Source organism: Cyprinus carpio, chromosome B16 (assembly GCF_018340385.1).
Source record: "Cyprinus carpio isolate SPL01 chromosome B16, ASM1834038v1, whole genome shotgun sequence".
NCBI classification, from domain to species: domain Eukaryota; kingdom Metazoa; phylum Chordata; class Actinopteri; order Cypriniformes; family Cyprinidae; genus Cyprinus; species Cyprinus carpio.
The window spans coordinates 13,934,355-13,953,205 of NC_056612.1; the positions used below are offsets into that span (position 1 = coordinate 13,934,355).

General features: G+C 36.9%; 1 protein-coding gene across 5 annotated transcripts in view; it reads right to left on the reverse strand.

Moving 5' to 3' along the window:
• Positions 1 to 18,851, reverse strand: part of LOC109105882 (SHC-transforming protein 1-like) — a 41,150-nt gene that overhangs the window by 8,098 nt on the left and 14,201 nt on the right. For 2 of the 5 annotated variants that reach the window (XM_042740903.1, XM_042740902.1), the window contains 7 exons: positions 12,472 to 12,636; positions 10,920 to 10,990; positions 5,936 to 5,999; positions 4,657 to 4,776; positions 2,619 to 2,672; positions 913 to 964; positions 575 to 701 (listed from right to left, as the gene is read on the reverse strand). In XM_042740903.1, the coding sequence (XP_042596837.1) occupies positions 575 to 701; positions 913 to 964; positions 2,619 to 2,672; positions 4,657 to 4,776; positions 5,936 to 5,999; positions 10,920 to 10,990; positions 12,472 to 12,633 (650 nt within the window). In that variant the 5' untranslated portion in view covers positions 12,634 to 12,636. Of the gene's footprint in view, positions 1 to 574; positions 702 to 912; positions 965 to 2,618; positions 2,673 to 4,656; positions 4,777 to 5,935; positions 6,000 to 10,919; positions 10,991 to 12,471; positions 18,246 to 18,851 lie in introns of those variants that run through there. The other 3 variants (XM_042740898.1, XM_042740899.1, XM_042740900.1) reach the window with 3 other exon arrangements.

Below are 18,851 nucleotides of genomic sequence, written 5' to 3' on the forward strand. Positions count from 1 at the left end.
TTCTCAAAAAACAGCATACACTTTCTTGAGCAGTGTTATTTTAGCATGCATACATATATACATATATATATATATATATATATATATACACACACTTATTTAAATTTTATTCAGTTTTAAGCTATTCTTATGTGCTTTTTTTTTTTACAGTTTTATAAGTTGCATTATATTTCTAGTTTTATCTTAAATTTATTTCAGTCAGAAAAAAACATTTATAATAATTTTAGCTTTAGTTATGAATAATAACACTGTAATTGAAAAGTGACATCAATACTTTTTCTCATAGATTGTGTGTTGAATATAAAAGTATATTTGGATTATCTTTCAGAAATAAGGCAAAAAGTACTCAGTAATAAGATGTTTCTCAGTGTACGATGTGAGTGCGCCGTGCAAATAGACACAATGTACAGACTGCAAACACATGCTGTAAACAGACATACAGGACATATAGGGGGTTTCCAAAGACCCTAGGGAGGTACCATCATTAAACAATGTACAAACACTCGTGTAAACACACTGACATAAATGTAAATGTTTGCAGTACTTGTTTGAACAGGCACATAAACGCTCTCACCGATCATGAGGGGTAACTAGTTTGGGGGGGTTCTTCAGGTACTGTTTAAAGCGGAGCTCAAACGCCTGGCCGATGGTGCTGATGACCTCCTGAGCCAAGCCCTCTGAGCATTCCAGGATATGACATGCTACAATGCCAGAAGTGATCATCAAATATATTATATATAAGACACCAGTCATAGGCAAGAACAAGACATTCCTTGTTCTTGCCTATGGGACAGTTCACACAAAAATGAATCATGTCATTCCAAATCCTTCAAATAAATTAAGCATGAAAAGCAATAATTTATTTCATTTATTTAATGAACTCAATGTTAAAGTGTAATGTCATATTTTTACCTCTCTGATTGACAGGGTCTTTGGCGACGTAGGCAACATACTCTGCTGTATCCTGGGGAGAAACAGAAAGAAAGGGATGGAGAAGAAGAAAGAAAGAATGAACAGGAGGACATTAGGAATTAGGGAGTAGACACAAAGAACAGAGGGACAAGCAGAAGTCAGTAAAAGTCTTTTAGCTGAGGCAGTCTATTCACTAAAGGGCAGGAAACAAAAGAGGAAACAGTGGGGGGGGGGAGAACAGATGACTACAGACAGCAGGACAGATGAATAAAACAAAATGAGCAAGGAATGACAGAATGAGAGTAAAGCTGATAGAACCAAGAGCAAGATGAAAACGAGGAAATGGAATGTATGTAGGGATGTATCCAATAACTGGCTAACTGACTGATGATATGTACATATTTAATCATCTAATAATAATATAAAATGTGAATGTATTTATATTTAATAAATTATAAATTGTTTAAATCAATAATTAAATAATACATTATCTATAAATATTTAAAAAATAATTTGTATATAAATGTAATTATTATTTTCTAAATTATTCATTTTAATTGTTCAATTATTAGTTCAAATATTACATACAAACACACACACACACACACATATATATATATATATATATATATATATATATATATATATAAATATATATATATATATATATATATATATATATATATATATATATATATATATATATAAATATATATAAGTATATAAATAAATATATATATATATATATATATATATATATATATATATATAAAAATATAAATTTACACACAACACAATACACATACATACACACACACACACACACATATATATATATATAAATAATTGAATAATTAGTGAATAAATTAGAAAATATTAATTTAGATGTATATATTAATTATTTATTTAATAAATAATTAGTATTATTTGCTATTAATTCTTTAATAAATATTTAGTATATACTTTTGAATTATTTTCTACTTCAATTATTCATTTTAAATGTTCATTTATAATTAGAAATTATTTATTTTAATTTTTCATTTATAATTATTATTCAGCATTTAATTATTTATTTAAAAATAATTAGTATATACATTTAAATTATTATTTTCTAATAAAATTGTTAATTTTTTAATTGTTCAGTTATGAATTTAAATTTGACATATACATATAAATATACACACACACACTAAAATGCATTCTAAAGTGTTATTACACATCTATTATATAATTTTTTAATTTAATAATCAATGATTAAATTAATTACATAATCATAATTAACTTACAATTTAATTGATTTTTAATATTTATTTACATTTTCTATAATTATTAATTTAATGAATGCAGACATTAGTCAGCTAGTTGCTCAGGCAACCCACCATCAAACTGATTTTGAAAATATGTAGTTTTGCACATCCCCATTGTACTTCAATATGCCTTCAAGGTCTTTGCAGCAAATGCAATCATTATTTGAAGAGAGATGCTCTAACAATGACTAAACTGAGCCATTTCATTTGTAAAGTGTGTGTTGTGGACTCTAGCTTTCCATGGTCATCAACTTGGCTAATTACTAAACAGATTTGTGCTGCAGTTGATTAAATTAACAACTGATAAGCTTAATTGACGAAATTAACAATGATGATCAACATCCCTAGTAAAAAGAGAAAGAAGTAGAAAGACATATTGAGAGAGAGGACGCGACTCACTGGATCTCCTCCTGATGCAAAAGAGATGGACTGCATGTGATGGTTGGCGATAATCTGTAGGGAGAGAGGGATGGAGAAGAGGACAATGTGACAAAAAAAAGACAAAAATATGCAGTGGGCACGAGATGAAGAAATAACAAACATGGAAGCGAGTGAAAGCAACGGATGGACAGAAAGGGAGACAAGGGGAGAAATGATGTGGTGAGACTGTGGTCTAACAGAGGAACAGAGCAGTTGTGTGCAGTAACTCTGCATGGTTTAGATTCATTAAGATAAACACACATCAGCAGGGCAATTACTCCAGGCCTTATTCTGGCCTCCAGTCATCTGCCTGCTGATAAACCTCACTGTGCTAATGCGAAACACACTGGCCTATAACTGAAGAATTATTAGCGAGGAAAAACGTCCTGTGGTGCAGCTGTAAACAAGCCAGAAGATATCTGCTCCTGCCGTCTACACCAGCTTTACATTATCTAACCGCTAGATAACATATCAACTTATTTAGTTAAACATCGGCAAATTTCTGATTAGCTCCTTAAAAGACCGAATGCAGGCTACTTATACTTCCACTTTAAAATACACAAATGAAAATAAAATAAACAACTAAAATTAAATAAATAAAAAAATAATAAACAAAGACCCCGTCTTGGGTGAGCCGATCAAAAATAGTCATCAGTGTTAGTATTATTTTTAATATCATTATATTATAGTCTTATGAATTATCTTTTGTCTTATTTTGATTATTTGATTTTCATTTTATTTTTAGTTTAATTTTTTGTAATTTTGCTATGTTCTTTTTTTAAAAGATATTACTATTTATATTTAATTTATTTTATTTTAGTTTTAATTTTTAATTAAAACATTTTTTATTTATTTAGCGCTTCACCTTAAGAATTAGAAATGTTTCAGCTTTTCATCTAAAAGAGCTGAAAATTGTATTATATGAAATAAAATTTATAAACATTTTATTTTATTTCAATTAACAATTATTTTTAAGGTTTAGATGAATAGTTTAGTTTAGTACATTTTTATTTAATGCCATGTCAGCATCTTAGGCTATTTTCATGGCAATACCAATTTAAAAAATACAAGTATAACAAATACACTTTTGTTCAATAATGATGGTGAGGCAAGACAAAACATTGTTTTCTTCTGTGACCACTTGCAATGTGATATGACAACTGCAATCATTTTTACTGCCCTAGTGAAAAATAAATATACTAAAATGCATTTGAAATACATTTATTTCATGGCAAGTATACTACAAATACATTTACATATTTATGTACTGCAATTGTACTTTTAGTATACTAAACTGGTATACTTTAATTGTACGGACGTAGTGCTGAAGGTCAACTAAAGATATACCTAAATATATTTGATAGTGCTAAAGTGGAACTATTGCAACTATACTTAAGGTACACTTGCATTTAATGGCCGATATTATTTAAAGATTATATAATCGCCATCAATAGTATCATTTAAACACATTTTAAGCTTAATATTACGAAATGTGCACTGATCACAAGTAGTACTCCAAATAAATTTTTATTATAATTTTTCTATCAATAAGTCTTGAGCAATATGTCAGTAAATATGTTAATAGATTTGGACTATACTTAGTATGAAATAAATGTAAAATATAATTAATCATAGGATTAATTAATGCAGTGTATGAATGACAAGTGTGTAGAAGATCTTATCAGCTTATTTAGCGCTAACAATGTGTGATCAGAGCCAAACTAGTGTTTATACTAGTATACACTTTTGAGGGAAATGAACCTACTTTAAAAAGCTTGCGTCTAGCGGTCTCTACACATAGCACAACTAAGATATGACAAAAGTATTTTAAACTTTGTAAAAATGGCAAACTTCACTTTAAAGACATACTGAGAAATGTTTTATTCAGAGGAAGAGATCGCATGATTCAGTCCATCCCATCCTGCTGTGAAGAGCATCATTAGCGGCGGGTAACAGTGAATTTCACACAGCAAAGAAGGCACTGTATTCATGTTTGTGTGCATGTGTGAGGTCTAACCTGTTTGCAGTCGATTGCCAGCAGGTTCAGACTGCTGGTCGACACGGTGAGGCTGATTGTCATTCCAGCAAACTGGAGATTACTCTTCCCTAAGATGGAGGAGAGACAACGAGAGGAGGGCTGCAAAGAGACAGAAATAGAGAGACTCTCATTAATTACACCAGACACCAGATCAAAAAAAGTAAAAAGCTAAATATTTTATAATAAAAAAGATGAAACCTAAATATTTTATGAAAAGAGATTTCAACAGGAAATAGAGAATATTTTAAATAGTCTGGTCTGTCTAAGGCTTGTTTGTCCTCACATTAGCACCTATATCAACACGTCAGGTTTACACTACCATCCGAAAGTTTAGGGTCAGATTTTTTTTTTTTTTCTTTAAGATATTAATACTTTTATTCAGCAACTGGCTACTGAAAAATCAACTTTGCCATTACAGGAATAAATGACACTTTATAATATATTCAAATAGAAAATGGTTGTAAAAATTGTAATAGTTTTTCACACTATTAATGTTTTTACTGCATTTCTGATCAAATAAACACAGCTTTGTTGAGCATAAGAGACTACTTTCAAAAAATAAAAATTATTCCAAACTTTTGACGAGAAGTGTAGCTGTAAATGAGGTATCTGTGCTGAGCCCATTTTTGCTGTTAACTACAAACTCATTTAAAAATTATTACAAATACAATTTTGCAACATAGGCTTTAATGAAGCAACATGAAATACCAGAATAAACTAGTTTCACATGCAGTAACAGCAACACAAACACATACTATTCAGTAAATCTGCCTGAATCCAGATGGTTTACACTTTGTGGTTTGGTTTAAGATTTGTGTAAATAAAACTAAATAGAAAAGACTTAAAGTGGCATACTACTACCAATAATAATTCTGAATTCAAAGCTATTATTAAAGGAAAAACTCAATATAACTCAGAAATCCTTTTATTTTCTGTATAGAGCCACTGTAGCAATGCTGTCACCTGTCACTTACACACAAACCCTAGAAGCAAATCAAAAGAGGTACTGCACTCCACAACCTCTGAAACCAGCCATAAACCAAATACCACAGTCTGACCAGCCGAGACGCAACACTTTTAGCAAGCGTGTGTGAATGTGTGTTAAATATAACAGCATTATTTTTACTGGAAACCGGTCAGGCCTTACTAGAACACTGTGAGATTTGTGAGCTGTACCTGTAACTAACAAAAGTGCAAATATATTGCACGGCTGAAAGTCTATGTCTGAGAAAGTAAGATAAGATAAAGTGTTGATTACCTTTCTCCTTCGCTGAGCTCCTTTGGCACCTGGTACTGCCTCACACACCACTGATATTGCCTCCCTGAAATACAAACCAAACGCTTATAAACGTACACACATGCTGGGTTGAGATTGCGAGGAGAACATAATCAGATTGTTAGATGAGTGTTTCCATCACACTCCTTTTCATGCGTTCCTAAATTTCACATGGCTGAGGGATTATTACATTAGACACATGCTCCAGTCATTACACTTCCTGTTATCTCACACATGCATGCAGGCAGACACACAACAAAACACCAGGACTGCTACCGTTAACTAAAACTATTATAAAGAAAGAAAAAAAAAAAAAATCTATAAAAAAATAAATGTACAATAGTGAAAAATAGACTGCAATTATAAATATTCACTAAAATATAAACAAAAATGCTGCAAAATTACAGATAATTATTTCAATCAATAGTGTGATAAATTCTAAATCTGATTGACTGAATGGTTTGATCTAAATCTGAAGTCTGACTTTAGACTATAATCATATCTGTCATACAAAACTCCCTTATTAAACAAGAAGCAGTATTTTGATTCACAATCACTGCATGGTTAATGTTTTTTTGTGTTGTCAAAGGCAAAACAAGTTTGTTCTTTGTTGTTTTAACAAGGCTCTAATCTTTAAACACTCAACACTAATAAATATCAAAATTAATATACATTTTTAACCTGCACATTATAATGTTGCAGGGGAATAAATCTAAAAAGCTTTACTCTGAAACATGCTGGACAATTATTTATTTAATGAAGTTGCAGACTTGTGATGACTAAACGACAGCATATAAAATGAATGCTTTTTAGTGTTTTAGCTTTTACTTACAAATATGTAATATAACTGCAAGCACAAAATCAGGGGCCAAGCATTTGAAAGGCAAAATGAGGAGCTAAGCATGACATGGAGCATCAGACCATTTGCAACAATGAGTAATTAAAGCAAGTTTAGGATGAATTGAAGCAAAATGGCTGAAAAATCAAACACAATTTCTTGTAATATGATTTAATGGCTTATCACTTTTGACCAATAGGTGGCGCTGTCATCAGATCGATGCGGTGGGTTCTGTGTGAGGTAACAATGGCCCACACAAAGCTTGGTGTCTATATTTTAAAGCTTTGCAGAGATACAGCCTCAGACATAATCTGGCATTATGCGTCAAATTTGTAGCAGCGCTATACAAAAATGGTTTTATCTATCAACACAAAATACATAACTTTTTGTCAGCACTGTCTGATGATGATCTGATTCAAATTTGATGAAAATTGGACTAACAGTCGAGGAGGAGTTTGAAAAAGTAGGTTTTCAATATAAATCAAAATGGCGGACAGGAAGTTCGGCCCACAATGGCATAATTGGTCTCTATGTTGTCGGCATGACCCAAGGAATATTTTGAGACTAGTTTCATTATAATAGGCTAATGCAATAAAAAATGATAATCATTTTTGGAAATTTTTTATTTTATGGTTAATGGTTGGTTTATGGTTTTTGACTATTGGGTGGTGGTTTGAGCTGTTTGATGTGGTTTTGTGGGTGTGAGGTGACAATGGCACATACAAAGTTTGGTGTAAATATGTCAAAGCTTTGCAGAGATACAGCCTCAGATGCAGTATGGCATCTTTCCAGCAAATTCGTTGATGTGTTAAACAATAACCATATATCGTGTATATCGCTACGAAATCCATAAATTTCTGTCAGCTTGGTCTGAAGATGATCCGAGTCAAATTTGGTGAAAATCGGACTAACGGTCTAGGAGGGGAAAAAAAGTAGGTTTTCAACATGAATCATAATGGCGGGCAGAAAGTTCAGCCAATTATAGCAAAATTGGTATTGATGTTCTCGACATGATCCGAGGAATCTATCAAAACCAGTTTCATTACAATAGGCTAGTGTAAACAAAAGTTATTAGCATTTTTAGAAATTTCATTATAACTTTTGACCACAAACTTTTTGAGTACCATCAGGTAATAGTGCCAAAGCAGCATACCAAGTTTCGTAACGATACTAGGGGTGTAACGATTCATCGATATGGATCGATACATCGATACTATGTCTGACGATACGATGCATCGATGCCACACGTAAAATATCGATATCTGTAGAATAAATAGGCACCTTATTTGGCACTGTCCACATTTTCACATAATGTCCGTCTATGCATTACCACCAACGCGTGCATTCTCGCTCAAACTCGCGTATCAGGACTCGATGTAAGGACTGCCCTAGCCCGAAGGCACAAGGTGAAGCATAAAAGACGCTCGGGATTGTTGGTGGAACAGTCGAGGGCTGTGTGAGAAGTTTTCAGCACACACATCTGAAGCGTGCACACGCACACAGACAGCAGCGTCTAGAGCACGTGAATACTAAATCGAGCTCTCTTCCACTTTTTTGTGCATGGATGAATAAATACAGACAAAATTAAATCAAAATGCGCATTTTGACGAATATCCTAGTAAACACAGTCGTTAGGCATATGTCTTAACGTAAACAGTTGAGAAAGAAAAGGCGTGTGTATCAGTATATTAAATCCGTGCTTCGTTCTTAAAGTGAAAGCAAACTAATAATAAATAATGCTGACAATACAGGTGCTCACTGCTCCTGACTAAATAACCGTTATAACATCAGAAATGATTCATCTATATTTAATTTATAGAGTGAAGACTGTGCAGTTATATTACATTTGATTAGCCTTACATTTCTGTAGCGTACCTGAACATTTATTTTTGACTGAGCTGAAAAACCTGAAAAGCACTGTTTATTGAACTTGTGTCTTTGTTGTATTGTAGTTATTTTCTGCTATTGCTTGTAATTTGGTTATCTGTAGAAAAGATTATCACTGAGCCCATAGTAGAGGCCAGAATTGTTTTTCCAATTGTTTATTTTATTTATTATTTAAAAAAAATGTGTAGGCCTATTTTTTTGTTGTGAATGTCCCAACTGAGGTACAGAATGTAAAATTTTCAGATAAATGTTCTTGTTATATATTTTGGTTGCATTTGTGAGTTAATAAAAATGTAGATGGTTGTTTAAAATAGATATAAAATATCAAAATATCGATATACTCCTGTATCGAATCGAACCGTAATCGTATCGTAAAATGTTTTGAGGTATCGGAAAATATCGTATCGCTGGGTATGAGAATCGATACCGAATCGTATCGTGATGAACCATCCGATTTACACCCCTAAACGATACATCAATGCGTTCGTAAAATATAGCATTTTACAACAAAATTCAAAATGGCCGACACTTAAAATGGCTGACATGGGAAAACTGGGTATAATTCATGCTGCACCTAATTTAAAGAAAGTTTTTGTGATTTTTGGCCAAACCATTCAGAAGTTATAAGCAAAAATATGCTTATTTTAATATCTCCTGACCACTAGGTGGCACATCGCTGAAACACTTCAAGTAGTCTCAGGTCATGCTTGTTATAACATACACCAAGCTTGGTCTCAATATGCCATAACGTTACGGAGATTCAGCCTCAGATCCATTATTGCGTGCTTTTCGTCAAATTTGTGCGTTATTCAAGAACAGTTTGAAGAATCAACTTGAATTCCATAACTTTTTGCCAGCATACTCTGAAGATTATCTGAGCCAATTTTGGTGAGAATGTAGGTTTTTTACCTACAATTAAAAATAGTGAAAAAACTAAACCTTGCATTTTTTTTAATTCTGGTGTTTGACTCGGCATGAGCCAAGGATTCAGAGGAAAAAATAAATTTCCTTCTGTGCCTTACAGTTCAAAAGTTATTAGCATAAACATGAGTAAAACTTTGGACAAGTGGTGGCGCTAGAGAGTTTGAGATAGAGACTCCAAACAGTCTCAAAATGTTGAGACTGTTCTCTATCAGTGTGCCAAATTTCACAACTGTCCCGCAAGAGGTTCTATGGGTTGCCATAGACTCAAAAGCGGAAGAAAAAAAATAAAAATGCCAACGGATACAATAGGTGCCTACGCACCTTCAGTGCTTGGCCCCTAAATATTAGGGCATATAAGGGCCCTACCTTACAAAAAAAAATAAAAAATAAATAGATAAATAAAAGTAAAAACTATTTCTTTTTAATGTGTATTTTGATTTTAAAAATGTGAAAATCACATTTCAAATATAGAAAAAAACTAAAAAACTAGTCAAGTTTTCCAAACCATAATAACTCACACACACCCTCCTAATGTTTTTTCTTGAATGCATTTCACCCTCCAGTGAAACTGGGGATTATGCATGAAAACAGTTTATCGAGCAGCTGCTACTGTCAATATTGAGAAGCAAATGTGTGTAGCATCCATTAACAAACACACACACAAACAGGGAAGAAAAGGGAGGAAACCACAAGGATTCTATTATAAGACTTTATGGTTACACAGCAGGGCTGATGCCATTAGAACGCCTCCCTTCTTCCCTGTTCTCTCTTACATACAAAAGCACAGCATTTCAGTGTAAAATGTTACATTTTGCAAATAATGTGGTCTAATACGGGAAGTATTCTGCAGTTTTATAGTCCTACAGATACTTTCATAATACTTTATACATGTGCACATCTACATGCATATCATTAAAAAAAAAAGTGTGAGAAAGGAAGAAAACGAATGGCTGTGAGAATGAGAAGATGGTTGTGTTTGTTCTTTATTTTAGTATTTCTCTCTTTCTGTCACACTCTACGAGAGAGCAACATGAATTTTTCATCAGAGGAGGGGCTTTTAACCAGACCCGTGCGAGAGAGTGTATGTTCGTGCACATGCACATTAGGATGTGGAGAGAATGTACGATTAAATCACTCCTGTGGGACGCTGTGGATATACATACACTGGATATTTGAGCGAATATGAGAGGAAGTGCAAGTGAGAGTGAGTGAATGTATGTATGTGTATGTGTATGTGTGTGTGTGTGTGTGTGTGTGTGTGTGTGTGTGTGTGTGTGTGTGTGTGTGTGTGTATGTGTGTGTGTGTGTGTGTGTTACCTGGTAACCTGAGTTCTGGTGTTGAAGTCCAGTGCTCTCATTGACTGCAGCACCTCCACGCAGCCCATATACTGCAGCAAAGACAAAGAAGACAAACCTTCAGTCACAGCACTTCCTGAGCTAGCCCTCCAACCACAATTTAGAGCACAGAATATGGTTGTGTTGCACAGTTGCCTTGTGTCAAGATTATTGAGTTGGCCAGGCAGCTGTCGTGCATGTGGTTAAGTGCGTGTGTACGTGTTTTATGAGAACTGATGCTCAAATTACGAAGCACTAATCAAATAAAGCACATCTCAATGTAGTTCCTGCCCATAGAAAATGCCACACATTAAAGAAAACAATCCATTTAGAAGATAAAATGGACTTGAACTAAAATGGATTCACTGAGAGAACTGAAAAGTAACAGAACTCCAAGCTGTTAACCAACATTTATATCAACATTAGGCCGCAACAATGTGCAGAAACTAACAAGCAATGTTTTTCGTTTTCAAATTACTGTTTCACCCAAACTCTGCTCCCAACAGAAATAGTATATACGTGCTCACACTTCTGTATAATCATTACAAGAACCAAGTTAAGCTTGTTCCATTGACCAAAAAATAAAAAAACAAATGAATAAATAACACTTTTCATGCACAGCTGTTTTGATAAATCATTTTTAGTTGTAGTAGTAGTATAAAAATGAGACAAACAATTACTATTGTGATATTGTTTTGGGCAGTGTCTGAAATGTACTGGTGGCATATACTGGTGGCAGTCACAATATCAAAACGGACCACAACAAATAGATTTTACAAAAGACTTTGACTTCGTTGAATTGGCAAGAGCACCGCACATTTCAAATTCAAAAGGTGTTTTTGTACAGATGTTTTTACTCTGAGGAAAACCGACTGTCTTCAGAAAATTTACAATGTCATTTTCGTTTTGTCTTGCCTTTAATGCCTGATAAAGCTGCGTTTGTGAGCAGAGAAACTGAGAAAACCTCTATTTCTGCCGCTCCAAAAGCGCCTCCTGCTGGCAGAGAATGAATTTGCATTTTCAATAAGCGCTTCTGATTTAAGCAGCAAACATATTTTGCTTGTTATCAGAAATAATCTATTCTAGAGGGACTTTGCTGTTGTTTATTGATTCTTTGTGGAAGGCTATCGGAAGTTAAGTTTGGGCCACAAAAGCGTGCATGTGCAGTAACGTTTGTTTATGTTGTTGCTGTTGAAACCGTCTATATAGTGCACTACTTGAGGGAACAGCCATTTGTAGTGGAATCCGAAATCATAGTGTAAATTATCAAGAGCACTGATTTAGTCCCACAATGCAATGGTGTACAAGTGATGTACACTCAGCATCTAGCCACTAGAGAACACTCATGCATATCTTGCCAAAAAGAAATTAAAACCTGGGTGAGAAGAGGACACAAAACTGGTCTACGTTTCCCAAAAATACTGTAAGCCTAATTTGATCATAGCTCTATTGGTTTCAATGGGTTTACGATGTACTTAAGCTTACAATGTTTTTGGGAAACACAGCCCTGGATGGACAGACGAATGCATCTTACCCTGACAGTGTAGGAGACCCCAGTGGTGCTGACCACATTGTCCGAGTGCAGCCAGCCTCGGGTGGGCTTGTTGACGAAGGAGCCTTGCCGTGTCCACTCATCTCCGCCGAGCTGGCCCCCTTCCACACGGGCCCTCCGTGAGGCCCCGCCCAGCCGGTTCATATCCTGTGGGGGACGAGGAGGAGGAGATGGGGCTGTTAGAGAAAGGAGAGGAAGAGGCGGAGGAGGAGAAGAGTTGGCGGCGGAAGTCCCAGTGTCTTCCGCAGACTCTCCCAAACCACCCTGACCACCTGCCATGTTAGCCGGCCTGCTGGAGGCCTTCAGGCCTGGGAGCAGAGTGGAAGACACACCCAGCCGCAGGGCTCCCATCCTGGGGAAGAAGGAGCAGAGGGTGGTGGGGCTGTTTTCAGCCTGCCATGGAGATGAAGGGGGGAGGATGGGAGTGAGGGAGGAGGAGGAGAGAGAAGGAGGGATACCAGGAGGGGTGAGTGGGGTGAGAGGAGCAGAAGAAGGGAGAGAAGGATTGGACACTGTCTCGTCTGTTGAGCTGAAGGAGTCGCTCCTGAAGGGCGTGTATTTGGTTTTAGGGACGAGCTCCATTGGTGTCTCAGCCATCTCAATGTCCACTAAATGTCCTTAATTGTTTCTCCACGTTGCTCTATCACAATCGATAACTTGTCTTCCCTTGTCTTTTATAGTCCTCTTTTTTTCTGTATCTACTGATTCCTTCATCATCGCACCAGAGAGAGGACAGTGTGCTGACTGTTCAGTCCGGGAGAGTATCAAAAACAGGATGTGAAAAGAGATGAAAAGACAGATGCAAAAAAGTACTAAAGTTTTCTGCTGTTGTCACAGCGTGTAGGTTTGCATCAGATCTTAAGTCTGCATAGAGCTTCTCAGGACACTGTGAATTTACTAAATATAGTATGATTGTCATGTAGTTATTGGTATAGTCATATACAAGTGCTCCAGACACAATCCGTCTCGGTAGATGTGTGAAAGAGAGTACTATTGTGTTTTATATGCATGCGAGTGTGTTTACGTGCGTGTTCATTTCTCTTTGCATGTGCTGGGCTCCACTCTACTAGCTCTTGTCTGACAGACTCCCATAAAAAGCCTATTAGCTGCAGCTGAGACTTTGAGAGAGGAGGCTTCCGTCAGACAGACAGATCGATAGAGCAAGAGAGGAAGAGAGCGGGAAGAGACGGACGGAAAATGCTAAAAGTACTGATCTGGTGAATGTGGATCATTTAATGATGATTCAAACTGCTGCGCTCAGTGATGATTAGACTGACGCCGATCAACATAATCTTCAACGTTTGGTTTAAAGACTTAATTTAGTCCAGGTGTTAAAAAATGTACGCCAGGGATCTACAACAAGGGTACGTTGACATCTAGTAGGTCTGTTAATTTTCACTTTATCTGAAACTATCCTATTTTTGTGGTAAAAATGAAATTATGCATGCAATATTAAGCTAAATCTGAAGTTTAAGTGTAGCTAAATGTTTCATTTTTTTTTTACGTAAAATAATGATTATTTTAACAGGTTTTAAGCATCATGTATGTATAAATATATTAATATGATACTATACAGGGTTTACTATAGGCCAGACTTAAACGTAACACTTAATTTCATACAATTTATAAAAAGGGGACCTGATGTACATTATCTAGCACCTAGATTACATGAAGTCTGAGTACATGCAGGTTTATTTGTAAGACTAAATCTGCCACCTCACGTCCTGTCACACATCTGAAAGCGCTTAGCGCTGACACATCCCCATCTTTTCCTGTCACTCCCTTTCTCTCCTCCTCCAGATGATTTTGGGACCTCTGTCGCCAAGCTGAGCTCTATCCCTATCTTTCTCCTCCTCTTCCTCTCGTCTTTTCCAGATCACCTCTGCCTGCGCTGCTTTCGTGCCCTCAGTGCTCGTACCTTTGAGTCTATCCTCCTCTCTATCCTTCCTCTCCTGGAATCCCTCCCTCAGCCTCCACACCGTGTATCCCACAGCGTTCCTCCTCTCCTCCTCCAGCTTCTGCCTCTCCAGCTCTCTCTCCCTCTCCAACACACTCGCTCTCTTTTTCCAGATAATCTCTCGCTCCCCCGCTCCCCCTCCCACGTCTTCTTTCCCGTTCTCCAGGCTGTCCTGCTACTCCAATTTTCCTTAAAAAAAAAACACCTGAGCCTCTTTATTTTCAAATTAGCGCAATAATTCACTGAATCAAAAAACTCAGGGAAAAAAACTAATTTTCGGTTATACACACTAATAAATAACCCTGATAAACAACAGTTTGTAGAAATATGATTTAGAAAAGGATAAACTAGACTCAGAAGCCCTGAAACAGTTAAATCAAGAGAAATATGGCTGTATAGAAGATAACATGGGTTAGAGCACCATTTGGAAAGCCACTGATTGTTTGGTGTGATTTGTGAAGAAGTTTAAGTGTGACAATCCAGCCATAAGAGAGTTATGATGTTACTAAAACAAGCATGTTCCAGCACTGTCAGGGTGACGGTAATGAGACCCGATTGGCCAAATCTGAAGTACCGCCTCCAGAGATCTGCTCATTAGATGCCAACTGGAAAATCAATCAATTGCTCATTAGCCTAAATGACACCTTAAAATCAGACAAACAGTCTTGGATTGAGCAGTTCTTCATAGATCTGTTTCCTGAGTGAAAACCTACCCCCTAAATGTCACTTAGCAATGTCAAACACCGAATTTAACTGCACCAATGCTCATCCCTGGTGTAAAGCACTTTAAAACCTCTGACAGAGAGGCAACAGTCTTGTAACCTCTAACAGTTCTGAGCTAACAGAGCAGGGTAGCTCTAAACCTCACAAATGATTAGCATTTTTATAGACCATTAACAGTTTCTACTGGTGTTGTGAATGCCAGTTTATAGCCAAGTCCAGCCGACTTGAACCAAATCCAGTCTTGTTCCATGTACAATGGTTTTCACTGCATATATTTTACATTAGCAACCACAAAAAACACATAGAGCTTCTATTGTAGTGGCTTACTTTGTCCAGTTGTTTTTGTACTCTTTAGCACCACAAAGAATCCTCAGGGCTGCAAAAAGACATAGTGTCTTGCAAGACATCCCAAGTTGTTCCAACAGATGTGACTGGCAGTCAACGAGGTGGCCCTATTATCTTGGATGGAGTGCGGCAAGACCCGAGAGCACCGAGGGATTTATGTGCACTCCACTGCATCTACAAAGTGCCACGTTAGTGGTGCCATTGGGCCATTCTTATGGAGAGATTCCTCACAGAGGACCTGTAAAGAGAACCACTCAGACCTGGTTGACAAAGCGCAATAAGTTACGAGACAAAGTTTGTAATCCGTATCATGACGACATGGCACAGAACCAGTAGTTATGTGCTGCAGAGCTCACTGTATTCAGTGTAGTCTGAACAGCTTTGCTCACTTTTTTTTTTTACAGTGCACTTAGACAGAAGTGTCCCAGACTTGGCTGTATTACCAAATCGCTCATCGTGTCATGGTCTTTCTTGATGTCAACAACATGGCACAGAAATAGCACAGTGTTTAGGAGAACCTGTACAGAGAAGTAGAAATCCGACTATTAAAAAAAAAAAAAAAAAACATTTAAATAATAAAATAAGAGTTTAACACACTAGGGTAACCTAGCTTGGGGTGTAGCACCTGTCGGTTAGGAATATGGCAAAATCCCTGTTTTGATATGATGGGTTGTTTCAGAAACCAGTAAACATGAGTGAATGAGTTGCCAACCCAACAGTGGCTGCAATGTATCTAAAGGTCAAGAGGTTCCTGTTGGTCTGAAGTGAAACCAAAGGCAAGTAAACCAACCAACCACACAGAGAGACTATTTTCAAGCAAAGGTGTAGTTAACAGGCTAGACTCCTTGTCTTTATGATTAATGTGAGCCGAAACGGCTAATCTCATTGCCCTAAAGTTAAACCGGATGTTGAATTAGTGCAGTTCCAGCACAGAAGGAAAAACCTGAGTTTAACTACACCATCATAATATAAAACATCATGAATCAATGTTTTTGATGGTCAGTGAAAAAACAAGTCCAATGTTGGCAACTCTGATTTAGAGATTGAGTGAATGAACTAAAGATTCAGAGCAAGCACCTTGAACCCTCGGAAGGTCTGAAGGCACGACTCTTTCCTAATACTGGCGAGATTGAATATAGAGTGCGGTTTAAAGTGTAACTTGGGATGCTGCAACACGCTGAAGTTGTGAAAGACAAAGCGTGAGACCTTAACATGCCAATGGAACTGTTGTCATGGTAACAGACTGAGGAAAAAAATTTGCGAGACAGTGTCATGACACAACCCAAACAAAATCCGACAAGTTTCGCCAACACAAAACCTGCCGACTCGCTCCCCGTCCAATCACGAGAGCTCAGAGCCAGCGTGAATCAACGTTCTGCAGCGAGCGCTGGACACGACGGGAAAGTTCAACCGCTGCCGCCACAAAGACCACAGCGGTGATCAGTGCTGACATCCAAACTCAAAAAGAACCAGACACACATCTCAAAATCAAATATTGCACGAATACACACACACACTTAAGACAGACTCATGCACACTTCCACCTAAAGACAGCAGAATTAGCAAAAGCTAAAAAGTAGTCCTGATATCTATGAAATATCTACCGATATCTATGAAAGCACCTGTTTATACACTACAAAGAAAGACATCTAAAAGTTTTGCATTAAAAAAAACCTGATTTCTGTCTGCATAACTCTTAAGTAACACCAAAAACAATGTTTCTTTAACAGACATCACTATGTACATTAAAAATACAAGAGTTTGTAAGATGTTATCCAAAAAAGAGCTTTAAAGAGCTTTTTTTTGTCCTCACGGTATAGTTGCTGCAGAAAGTAAGAACGATATTTTATCCACTAAGTCCTTGGATTAAAAAGAGAACGAGAAAGCCACATTTTAGGTAAAAACGAACTACCTCTATGTTCAAATCATAATCACGTTAATATTTAAACAGTGCCAGACAATCCTCCTTCTCCCTTCACTTGCTTTCTGGCTCAGTCCCCTCCCTGAAAGACAAAAACATGCTCTTTTCTTTTATCCTTTTCTTCTGTTCTCTTCAAAATCACAAAGTCACGCCGGCTCCCTCGTTCAGCATCAGTCTCGTCCAGCCTCACTTCTTTGGAACAGCGTGATGAGCAGCACAGCGGTCTTCTTTTGTCCTCTCCTTCCCCCACAGTCTCTCATCCTCTCCTCTCTCAACCTCCCTCTGTGTGTGAGGAGCGATGTAGCCGACTGTCCTCTATTCTCCTCTCCTCCCTGTCTGGTCTATCACGCTCTCTCTCTCTCTCTCTCTCTCACACACTGATGCTAGCGCTGATTCCCCCTGCACTCCTGCCCCCTCCTTCCCTTCCTCTCTCGCTCTCTCTCCTTGCAGCGTAAGTCATTTATGCATTTATGAGTGTGTGCATGCAAGCAAATGCAGCTGAGCACCTCTCACTCTAATGCACACAATTATGATGGGGGCTAAGGGAGAGAGAGAGTAAGCGCATCAATGGATGGAGGGAAAAAGCGGATGAGGAGCATGAAGTCTGCCCTCAATGCTCCTCCCATGGTAACTTAAGAGCAAGCAAGTTGGGGGCTAGTCATTTCTGTCTACTTCCTCTTGATATTCAATAATCCTCCACATAATTCACACTTACTTTTTTCATATTTCTGACACTTTAAAGATACAGATCACCTTGAAATGAAAATTCAGTCATTAATTCACTCACCTTGTGTCGTTTTAAACCTGTATGACTTACTGTCTTTCTTCTTATCTATATAATGAAAGTCAATGGGGTCCAAAACAAAACTAAATTGGACCCCATTGACTTTCATTATATATAAAAAAAATAATGAATATATAATGAATATATAAAAAAAAGTAAATAATGACAGAAATATATTTTTTGTCTGAACCATCCTCAACGAGCCAATGCCAAGCAAAAGCAAAATGCAGCTCATTGAACACATCCTCAAGGTTATCGTGCCATACGCGCTTACAAATCCAGACCGACCATGCAATAAGCGTCTAATCGATGTGTCTGAATAACTAAAGGGTTGATTTGTGAGTCATTCAGTGGAGTGACCTGAATTCAGGGTTACGAGGAAGAGTCAACTGAACTACAAATCCCAGAGTGCACTCTGTCCGTGCTCTTGCTTTCTAAGGACACAGGGGACTGTGAATGCTGCAAAGGTGCATCGATTCTTTTTTTTTGCAACGCTTCTTCCCTGTCACTTCTCTGTGCTGAAATGTCCATCAGAAACGTCTGGAGGGAGGGAATATTCGAGCTTAAACACGGTTGCATCATGGTCCTTGGCTCCAGGGCATGGCATGTCTGGCGAGCACACACACTCAGAG